This window comes from Lepus europaeus, chromosome 19 (assembly GCF_033115175.1).
Source record: "Lepus europaeus isolate LE1 chromosome 19, mLepTim1.pri, whole genome shotgun sequence".
Classification (NCBI taxonomy): domain Eukaryota; kingdom Metazoa; phylum Chordata; class Mammalia; order Lagomorpha; family Leporidae; genus Lepus; species Lepus europaeus.
The window spans coordinates 61,110,086-61,121,358 of record NC_084845.1 but is presented as its reverse complement, the minus strand read 5'-3'; the positions used below and the strand labels follow the sequence as shown (position 1 = coordinate 61,121,358).

Here is an 11,273-nt window from a genome sequence, read left to right as displayed (position 1 = left end):
TGAAACTGGAGAGCAGGTGGGCTGGGGAGATGGCTTGGCTAGGGCGGTAGCAGTGGAAGTGGGGTAACAGTGGAAGTGGTTGGATTGCCTGTGTCCCTAAGGGCAGCAGAATTTGGTGATGGACTGTGAGTTGGGCGGGGGTGGGGGGATGAGTCCAAGGTTTTGGGCCTGTACAGCTGGAAAGCCAGGGGTGCCATTTACTGATGGGAAAAACAGCAGAGTATGTTTGAGAGGAAAGGCTGAGAATCTGGTTTTGGACATACTTCCCATGCTTGTTGAGACATCCAGGTGGAAATAATAATACGTATAATAGAACCTGGAGTAGTAAGTCAAGTTTTCTCGTGATACTGCACCTCAGCTGAACAGGGCTCAGAGTGTGACAGGTTGCAGCTGAGGTCCTGTTGTAATGGAGCCCCTATTTCCAGACGCGGGCAGCGGGGGAGACTTTTATTCAAATGAGTCACAACAAAGAACTTACCCTTTGCACCTCAGCAGAACCTCTGCAAGCACCCGGTGTGGGAGTTGCCACCTGCTTTCACACAACAGGCTTCCGCTTCTGTAACAAAATGATCTGAAGTCACCTAACGGAACTATGTGATGGGGCGGGGGGCGGGACTGAGCCAGGTGTTAATCAGGAGATGAAGAAACACTTCATATAACACACTTCTGCAAGGTAGTGGTGACTAAGGTGGAGAAATCATCTCCCCAAAGGAAAGGGTAGAAGGTCAAGACCAGATGAGGGCCTGGACTTCAGGCAGTAATGTCAGTGGAGACCACTGGGAAAATGGAAATGGATGGGGTCACACAGGATCTAAAGATCTGTTGAGTAGGAGACCAGAGAGAAAAGGCAGCTATTTGTCCTTAAGTAGGTTGAGGATAGAGGAACTGCATTTACAACTTCTATGCCGGGTTTGACAAGAAAAAGGATGGGTAGAATGAAAGAAGGGCCGGCGCTGCGGCTCACTTGGCTAATCTGCCTGCGGCACCAGCACCCCAGGTTCTAGTCCCGGTTGCTCCTCTTCAAGTCCAGCTGTCTGCTCTGATCAGGGAAGGCAGTGGAGGATGGCCCAAGTGCTTAGGCCCTGCACCCACATGGGAGACCAGGAGAAGCACCTGGCTCCTGGCTTTGGATCTGCGCAGTGCACCGACCATGGCAACCATTTGGGGGGTGAGCCAACAGAAGGAAGACCTTTCTGTCTCTCTCTCACTGTCTAACTCTGCCTGTCAAAAAAAAAAAAAAAAAAGGAATGAAAGTTATAAGGATGATAAAGTCCTCATTTCCTCAAAATATTGAAGGGTCATAATTTGCTAGCTGCTCTACTGGAATGAACGGAATCAGACATGTTCCCAAGCTTGCAGGGAAAAGTGCTGGGAAGCCCTTGAATTTAAGGGACGGATGACCTTGCCATTTGAAAATTGCTGTCTGGGGCTGATGCTGTGCCCTAACAGGTAAAGCCACTGCTTGCAATGCCGACATCCCATATGGACACTGGTTCCAGTCCTGGCTGCTCCATTTGCTTCTGGGGCGCGAATACCAGACAGAAGACTGACTGACTCACTCTCTCTCTGCCTCTGCATCCCTGTAACTCTGCCTTTCAAATAAATCTTTCAGAAAAAAGAGTCTGCTGTGAGAGGAAGTGGAGTTTGGAAAGAAAAGATGAAAGTGTAGCAATCAGTTCAACATGGGTCAAAGTGGCTTAGCTTGCTGCCATAGGAGTGGATGGGAAGTAAAATATACAGGACTTGGCCGGCGCCGTGCCTCAATAGGCTAATCCTCCGCCTTGTGGCGCCGGCACACCAGGTTCTAGTCCAGGTCGGGGCGCCGGATTCTGTCCCGGTTGCCCCTCTTCCAGGCCAGCTCTCTGCTGTGGCCCGGGAAGGCAGTGGAGGATGGCCCAAGTCCTTGGGCCCTGCACCCGCATGGGAGACCAGGAGAAGCACCTGGCTCCTGCCATCGGATCAGCACGGTGCGCCGGCCACAGCACACCAGCTGCGGCAGCCATTGGAGTGTGAACCAACGGCAAAGGAAGACCTTTCTCTCTGTCTCTCTCTCTCACTGTCCACTCTGCCTGTCTATATATATATATATATATATATATATATATATATATATATATACAGGACTTGGTAATGAGTGGTGGGGTGAGGGTTAGGGAAGGGAAATGACATGGATTGATGGTAAAACCAGTGTCCATCATACCCTCACGCCTACGTCACCAGGATCAGTGTTAGCACAGAGGAGGGATTCTGTTGTGGATGAATGATGTTAATCCTTAGCAGTGGGTTAAAGCTCTTCTTGGGATTCTTGTCTAGGATAGAGTCCTGCTTCCAACCCAGCTTCCTGCTATTGGGCACCGTAGGGAGTAGGAGATGTCTCAAGTACCTGGATTCCTGCCACCCATGTGGGAGACCTGGATGGAGTTGCTGGCTCCTGGCTTCAGGCTAACCAAGCTCTGGCTGTTGTGGGCACTTGGGGAGTGAGCCAGCAGATGGAAAATCTGTTCTGCCTTTTCAGAGAGAGACTTGGGAGAAGCAGGAACAAGGAGCAAGCAGATCTTTAACCAAGGAGTAGGGCCATGGCCCCCTTTCCTCTGTAATAACGAGAAGGATGGAGTTAAGAACTTTGCTCTGTCTCCTCTTAACTTTTGGGAGATAATAAGAAAACTGAGTTGTCTCTTCTTTAGCAATTGAGGTGAACAACTGCTGATGAGTGGAGTTTCCAGAACTATCCCAGAGTGCTGTACCACCCATTCCTGGACATCTGAAGGTGTTACTCCTGAGCTTCTGCCACAGTAGCTACATGTGGCTATTGACGGTTTGAAATGTGGCTGATCTGAATCGAGATGTAAAATATACACCAGATGTCTTAAACACAGGATAGAAAAAACAATGTACAATACCCCAGTATTTCTTAAAACACTGGTTACACGTTGAAATGAGATTATTTTTGATATACATGTCTAAGTAAAATAAATGAGCAAAATTAATTTCACGTATTTCTTTTGAACATCTTTTGGGTTACAAGAAATTTTTAAATTACATAATGACTTATTTCCATTGTGCAGCACTGTTTTGAAAGTTCAGAGTAGTGCTACCAGATACATCATTTTATTTCTGCACCTCTAACCGGACAGGCGGCCCCTCAGCCTGTTGTGAGCATCTCAAACTACACCACCAGGAGGATCCCAGACTCTAGGATCGAGTACCGCGGCTTTGGCTCCGCCCCCACCGAAGACTACAAGGGCCAGCGTGCACTGCGCGCGCCCGGAAGGGACGGCCTCTTTTTACGTCATGTCTCCGCGACCCCGGTATTTGGCTGGTTCCCTCGGCATGGGAGGTGGGAGGGCGTTTTGTGTGTTGGGGTAGCGGGTCCCGGCCCCGAGTCAGGAATCTGCGGTGTGACTTTGCCGAGCCCATTTCATGTGGGAAAATGATGTCAGGACTTTCCCGGGCGCGTGTCTCGTGGGAAAGTTCCCTCCGTCCCCGGAAGTGCCAGCAGCCACCGCGTGCGCGGAGAGCTCTGGCGGCCAGCGCTTGCCGCGTGACCCCGTGAGTCGGGCGCTCACGTTGTCCCCAGCCCGCGCCCTCAGTGCCCGGTCTGGCGTTTCCCCTTCTTCGGGGGGCCCGCCCCGGGCTCTCGAGTGGCCAAGAGGGCTGTGTGAGCCCCGCTGAAGCCGCGTTGCCGCCTGGCAGCCGACTTTTTTCTGGCCGGGGCTGTTGGTACTGCGGCCCTCTGGGCCGACAGGTGCGGTGCCTTCCTCTGGAGAAGTCCCTCAGGATCCAGGGGGAGCGCAGGCTTGGGTTCTGATGGACAGGATTCGTTCGTGGCAGCAGCTGCGTCCTCCTCCAGTCGACTGCCTGAACGAGATCTGCTTCGGGCTGCTTCATGGCAGGGAGTCATTTCTCCTGGGAGAGTCGGCCTTGCTGGGCTTCTAGCTGATAGCGTGCGGGGTGCTTCTCTGGTTTAGTATCAGGTTGGTGGCCGGATACCTGCCCTCGTTAAAATTTACCGCTTGGGGGTGCCTCCCCAGAATGTTTTTTGTTTGTTCTAAGAGATGCAAGACGACTTCCGGTTCTCTGATTTTAAAGTCACAGTTTCTGTCAGTTCCTGCCAGATTTTTGTTTTAAATCCCCATGGTCTGACTTAGTATTACCGTTTACTGCGATTTCAGGCCTGCACATTGTAATGCACGGGTCTCAGGGTGGAAGGGTCTTTCAAAAGTGACGTGCATTGAGGGCTGCAAACTTTATTTTTGGTTACAGTGCTTAGCTCTGCCCATTGCCACATGATCTCATCTTCTACCAAGAGGCTTTGGATATAATTGAGCCCACATGAGGTTAGGATGAGTCTAGTGAGTGGTGATACAGAGCCAGGAGTGGGAGAGTTTCCAGTAAAGTGTCCTAAGCCTCTTTAAGGTCTGATCTGCCTAATGTGTTTTTTTTTTTTAATTCATGTTTCTAATTTGCCAGTTACAGTCCTTTTGCTCTGCCCTCCCACCACCACCAAGTACCTCAAAGTAAATTAAATGTTATTTTTTGTCATTTTAATCACAGTTGATGTTAATTACTCAACATCATAGAATTTGCTGTTATTTTTTAATCTTCACAAGAACCCCAATAGATTAGATATTATTACTATTAGTTTTTTGTTTTTTTTGTTTTGTTTTGTTTTTTGTTTTTGACAGGCAGAGTGGATAGAGAGAGAGAGACAGAGAGAAAGGTCTTCCTTTTTGCCGTTGGTTTACCCTCCAATGGCCACTGCGGCCGGCGCATCTCACTGATCCGAAGCCAGGAGCCAGGTGCTTCTCCTGGTCTCCCATGCGGGTGCAGGGCCCAAGGACTTGGGCCATCCTCCACTGCCTTCCCGGGCCATAGCAGAGAGCTGGCCTGGAAGAGGGGCAACCGGGATAGAATCCGGCGCCCCAACCGGGACTAGAACCCAGTGTGCCGGCGCTGCAAGGCGGATGATTAACCTGTTAAGCCACGGCACTGGCCTTTTTTTTTTTTTTTTTTTTTTTTTTTTTTTTTTTTTTGAGAGACAGAGCTTCTGTATACTGGTTCATTTTAAATGCTCACGAAGGCTGGGCGTAGGCTGGGCTGAAGCTGGGAGTTAAGAACTCAATCCTGGTCTCCCGTGTAGGTGGCAAGACCTTACTACTTCAGTAATCAACACTGCCTTCCACGTTTGCGTTAGCAGGGAGCTGGAGTCAGGAGCCAGAACCCAAATCCAGGTTCTCCATTTTGGGAAGTGGGCGTCTTGTCATGCTAACTGCTAGACTGGACGCCCACCCCAGCCATATTTAAACAGATGTAGAGGGGTTGGGAATCAATGTCACATAGGGTTAATTAGTGGCAGAACTAGAATTAGGCCCCAGAAGGGGTGACTCGAAAGCCCATACCCTTAAGCATCACTCCTGTGAAAAGGAGAACACTTGGCCCGTAAGGAACTTCTTGGTTGAGATTTATTAGAGGGAGACAGAGAAAACCACTTTTCCATAGGGAAAGGAGAGAAAGTGCCTCAAAAGGAGGGTAGAAAAGGACAACTATCGTGAAGAAAAACCTTGGATGGTGAGGGTCTGTCCGAAGCTAGCTGACGTCTGCAACTCTGGGTTTGCTCTTTCCCAGGCGTGGGGGTGCTTCCTTCTCACATGCCCTTGTGTAGAGTAAGATTCAGATTTGTTACAGGTTTGTCAGCTATCTAACGTTTTTAAAAATCTTGAAAAATAAGGTGTCTTCTGGGGTTGATGGGACTTAGGGCTTCTTTGCTTTTTCGTTAAGGATGGAAAGGTGACAAGAAGATAGTGGAAAATGATTCCGTGGAGGTGAAGGTAGAGGACACTCCATCAGAATAGTCGGGCTGCATTTGAAAGACTGTCGAAGCCCTGGTGTGAGACCAGCATCTTCCGTTGGTTCCCCTTTCAGTACTTCTGATGGTTGTGACTCCTGATCAAGGCCTCAGTACGAACTCTGACCATGTGGACCGCTGACGAGATTGCTCAGCTGTGCTATGAGCACTATGGGGTCAGGCTGCCCAAGCAGGGGAAACCTGAGCCAAATCGCGAGTGGACGTTACTGGCAGCCATAGTGAAGATACAGTCTGCAGCTGACCAGGCCTGTGACGCCCCTGGTAAACCAGCACAAGGTGAGATCTCTTCTCCTTGGACCTCTCCGTCTGTCTGTCAGTGATGGTAGAATTATGCACTGCTGTACAGGGACAGTTGTGGGCAGGGTGTTGATTACAGCGTTTGGACTGTTTCCCTGCTGTCTACCAGGTGCCCCGGGACCACCATGCTGGAACTGCAGCCCTGTCGTGTCTACCGGAGGAATATGTAGACATCAGCTGAATGCTGGGGAACATGTAGCCTCTGAGAGCTCACTTAATGATTTGTTTTTTTCCTTCAGTGACAAAGGAAGTTGTCTCAATGGGAACAGGAACGAAGTGCATAGGCCAGTCCAAAATGAGAAAGAGCGGTAAGCACAGGAGGGGATCTAAGCAAACACTGTCTCTCTGGGAGCCTTAGAAACCAGTGTCCGGGATAACCTTTTCACTTTGGGAAAGGGGGCCATATTGCTCAGGGTGACTGACATTGCATTTCCTACTGACTGTTCTTCCAATTGGAATGACAGTAATCATTTCCAGAATGGTACTCCACCAGCAAAGCAAAGACCTCCTGAGTGAACCGAAAGCTAGCTGTGTAGGGTCTACAGCAAGTAGGGAATGCGACTTGAGTGAATTCAAAAGTCCAGAAAGGAAAGGAATCTGAAATTAAATGGAGCTTTGGGCACCAACAAGAATGTGGAAATTTCTTAGGGATCCTGGATCTTGACTGTCGGCGTCCTGTTATCAGCTTCCTTCATCTCCCTTAGCCTTGTCTCCTATGTGTGAGGGAGCTGTTTCAAGAACACTGTAGCCTGAATTTAATGGAATTTTATCCCCGTGAGCAGGAGTTGCTACCAGGGTACAAACGATCTGGACTTCACTCCTTCAGATCTCTCTGTAAATCATTGGTTCTCAACTGAAAATAAGTCAGCACGCCATGAGATGTTTTGGAATGTCTAGAAGCTTTTTTGTCACAGATTGGGAGGAAGGAGGTACTGTTGGCATCTCATGTGTAGAGGCCAGCAATGCTGTTGAGTGTCCTGAAACACATGGAATAGACCCCACGATGAAGAACATTCTATCCTAAAATATCTGCAGGGCTGAGTTACACCCTGCTGTAGACTCAGTGCCAGTAATGATCGCTACACTTTCTGGCCGAGGCCTCTGGTAGGTTTCTGGCCATCGTGGGTGCTGGGAGGCCTGTTTTGTTGTGCCTCTAGAAACAGGGCCTGTCCAGGTCCCACATGTCTTCACCGTGTGTCTTGTCTTTGCCCCAGGAGACATCCTCAATGATAGCCATGCGGAAATCATAGCCAAAAGGAGTTTCCAGAGGTAAAGCTGCATCCCGTGAGAATCCAATTCAGCATGTCTTGGGTGAGGCCACAAAATCTGCATTTCTAATAAGTACCCAGGTAATACACGTTATATACTCTGTGAACTACACTTCTAATAGTGCTGTGGCCTAGGCTAGTGCTTCTCGAACTAGAGTGTATCATAGAATCACCTGGCAGGTCCCTTAAACTCCAGATTTCTGGGTCCATTTCCATGGATTCTGAGTCAGCAGATCCAGGGTGGAGCCTGAGAAATTGCGTTTCTGCCAAATTCCCAGGTGATGCTGATGCTTCAGGTAGAGGGCCCACACTTTGAGAATCATTGGTCTAAATCACGCTCATAATTTCAGATCACTGCCTGTCCCATTGATCTACAGTAACTCAGTCATCAGACAGTTCTTCATTTTCATCTTGTTGTGCAACTTTAGGTATCTTCTCTATCAGCTCCAAATGGCAGCCACAATGGAGGAGGGGAGTATCTTTGTCCCAGGAACGCAGAGAGGACTGTGGAAACTCAGACCAGACCTCTCTTTTGTGTTTTTCTCCAGCCATACACCCTGTAAGTATAATCAGGCCTTTGGATTAGTATTGCATCATCTATTTTTTATGTTTGTCTTATCCATAGATGCATTTCTCAAAAAAAGAAAGAAAAGAAAAACCACTCTGGCTGAAGTGTAGCTGCAGCTAGTGACAGGGCCTTTTTGGGGACTTAGCCAGTGTACCTCATCGCTTCTCTACTGAAGGGAAGGCACAGGGCAAAGCAGAGGGTGCAGAGTCTTCTTGATGCTGTTACTTGGTTCTCAGAGTCAGGACTGGGAAGTCTAAGATGGAAACCCGGCAGTATGTGAAGCCAAGAGCAAGGCATCTCATTCCAGAATCCTATTATAGTGACTTGCCCTGAAACTTATTCACTCACTCATTAAAAAATATTTTCTTTTTTTTTTTTTTTTTTTTGACAGGCAGAGTGGATAGTGAGAGGAAGAGAGAAGGAGAGAAAGGTCTTCCTTTTGCCGTTGGTTCACCCTCCAATGGCCGCTGCAGCCGGCGCACTGCGCTGATCCCAAGGCAGGAGCCAGGTGCTTCTCCTGGTCTCCCATGCAGGTGCAGGGCCCAAGCACTTGGGCCATCCTCCACTGCCTTCCCGGGCCATAGCAGAGAGCTGGCCTGGAAGAGGGGCAACCGGGATAGAATCCGGCGCCCCAACCGGGACTAGAACCCGGTATGCCGGCACCACAAGGCGGAAGATTAGCCTGTTAAGCCACGGCGCCGGCCTAAAAAATATTTTCTACTACTTGTCAGGAACAGTATGACATACTGGGTGTATAGCAGTGAATGAGACTAGCACAGTGCTTAGTTTTATAGAGTCTTTTAGGGAATGTGGATAGCCACAGAGTTAATTCTGATGAGTTATAAGAGGATTGTATTGTAGTTGTTTAAGGCGAGAAAGTCAGACCTACTCAAGAGGATCAATTCTATGCTGTTTTTCAGTTCTATTCCCTGTTTTCCTTTCCTGAAAATTGAAAATAATCCCCACCTTTTACAGATAACAACTCAGGAATGGCTGTAATATTTCCTCACTTAAAAACTTTGAAATGGCCGGCGCCGCGGCTCACTAGGCTAATCCTCCACCTTGTGGCGCCAGCACACCGGGTTCTAGTCCCGGTCGGGGCACCGATCCTGTCCCGGTTGCCCCTCTTCCAGGCCAGCTCTCTGCTGTGGCCAGGGAGTGCAGTGGAGGATGGCCCAAGTCCTTGGGCCCTGTACCCCATGGGAGACCAGGAGAAGTACCTGGCTCCTGCCATCGGATCAGCACGGTGCGCCGGCCGCAGCACGCCTACCGCGGCGGCCATTGGAGGGTGAACCAACGGCAAAAGGAAGACCTTTCTCTCTGTCTCTCTCTCACTGTCCACTCTGCCTGTCAAAAATTTAAAAAAAAAAAAAAAAAAAACTTTGAAATAAGGATATAAGATTATATTAAACTTTAAAACTAATACATGTAATTAGAACAAAGATAAATATTCACTATAAAGAAAGAGAATAGGGCCTAGCGAGTAAAGCTGCCGCCTGCAGTGCAGGCATCCCATAGTGGGGCTGGTTCGAGTCTTGGCTACTCCACTTATATACAGCTCTCTACTAATGCACTTGAGAAAGTAGCAGAGGATAGCCCAAGTACTTGGGTCTCTGGACCCATGTGGGAGACCCGGAAGAAGCTTCTGGCTCCTGGCTTCAGATCGGCCCACACTGGCCTTTGTGGCCATTTGGGAAGTGAACCCGTGGATGGAATTTCTCTCTGTCTCTGTCTCTCTCTCCCTCTCTAGAATTCTACCTTTCAAAATAAATAAATAATTCTTAAAGAGAATAACTGTCACGATTTGTTGGTAACTAAAATTGAAAATAATGTCATAGCTTAAGAAAGAAGCAATACGAGAAAGAACTGGTTCAGAGTTGAAGGCCAGAAGAATGATGGAGGTAGACAGGGCTCTTCCTTGCCCCATTCCTAGTAGTGGGTGCCCTGGTCCAAACAGATGGATGCTTCCTAGTCAGTGCTTCTGAAACTGTAAAATGCACAGATCACACTGGGTCTTGTTACAATGCAGACTCAGATTCAGTGAGTCTGCAGTGAGGCCTCAGGTTACGCATTTCTAACCAACTTCCAGGTGTTTTCAGTGATGTTGGTCTGTGGGCCATACTTTGCATAGCCAGGTGGTCCCACAGGTCAGCATCATCTTGTTGTGGATTTAGTGCATCTGGGATCACAGCCTGATGGCCTAAGCAGACTAAAAGTAGTTGCCCACGGACCTGCTGATCTGTGGAAGTTCCTGGTAAAACAAGAAAAATCAAGACTATGTAGTAAGTTTTTCAACATTAATTTCCTTTACTTTAAAGGTTATGAAATTTTTCTTTTTCAAATGGTATTAATTGGTACTTTTTTATTTATTTGTTTTATTTTTTGACAGGCAGAGTGGACAGTGAGAGAGAGAGACAGAGACAAAGGCCTTCCTTTTTCCGTTGTTTCACCCCCCAATGGCCGCTGCGGCCAGTGCACCACATTGATCCGTAGCCAGGAGCTAGGTGTTTCTCCTGGTCTCCCTTGCAGGTGCAGGGCCCAAGGACTTGGGCCATCCTCCACTGCACTCCTGGGCCATAGCAGAGAGCTAGAATGGAAGAGGAGCAACTGGGACAGAATCCGGCGCCCCAACCGGGACTAGAACCCGGGGTGCTGGCACCACAGGCGGAGGATTAGCCTAGTGAGCCGCGGCGCCAGCCTAATTGGTACTTTTGAAAAAAGATTTATTTATTTGAAAGGCAGAGAGACAGAGAAAGAAGGAGAGACAGAAAAAGAACAAGATCTTCCATCTACTGGTTCACTCCCTAGATGGCCACAATGACCAGGTCTGAGCCAGGCCAAAGCCGGGAGTCTGGAACTCATCTGGGTCTCCCATGTGGTGTCAGGGGCCCAAGTTGGACTGTCTTTTGCTGGATTTCTAGATGCATTAGCAGGGAGCTGAACAGGAAGCGGAGGTGCTGGGACTTGAACCCGCACTCCAGTAGATGCTGGCATTGCAAGTAGTGGCTTAACTGGCTGCACCATAATGCTGGTCCCTAATGGGACTTTTGAAAATCTCAACTTGATATACTAAAAAGTTGGCAGCCTTCTCTTGGTCTTAAAAACTTCTGGAAATTTTGGTGGTCCATGAAACCAAAATCTGAAACCACTGATGTAGCTCCCTTGAGGAATCTTTTAAGTTAGGCTGTCCCTGTGGAAAAAAGCATACTAACTAGAGAATTTGATTTTCTGGTTCCCTTAGAATTTACTTTTTGTTACTAATTAATAATCTGAT

The 11,273-nt window shown here is 48.5% G+C and overlaps 1 protein-coding gene across 12 annotated transcripts in view; it reads left to right on the top strand.

Annotated features, from left to right (window-relative positions):
• Positions 1–3,229: 3,229 nt before the first annotated feature.
• The window catches only part of ADAT1 (adenosine deaminase tRNA specific 1), a 52,195-nt gene continuing 44,151 nt past the window's right edge, over positions 3,230–11,273 (top strand). For 2 of the 12 annotated variants that reach the window (XR_009864465.1, XM_062177413.1), the window contains exons 1-5: positions 3,541–3,974; positions 5,779–6,142; positions 6,403–6,471; positions 7,378–7,432; positions 7,860–7,990. Coding sequence is in view for 11 of the 12 variants with exons in the window: in XM_062177413.1 (XP_062033397.1) it covers positions 5,974–6,142; positions 6,403–6,471; positions 7,378–7,432; positions 7,860–7,990 (424 nt within the window). In the remaining variant the exon portion in view is untranslated. Of the gene's footprint in view, positions 3,309–3,536; positions 3,975–5,778; positions 6,143–6,402; positions 6,472–7,377; positions 7,513–7,859; positions 7,991–11,273 lie in introns of those variants that run through there. The other 10 variants (XM_062177412.1, XM_062177414.1, XM_062177410.1 and 7 more) reach the window with 10 other exon arrangements.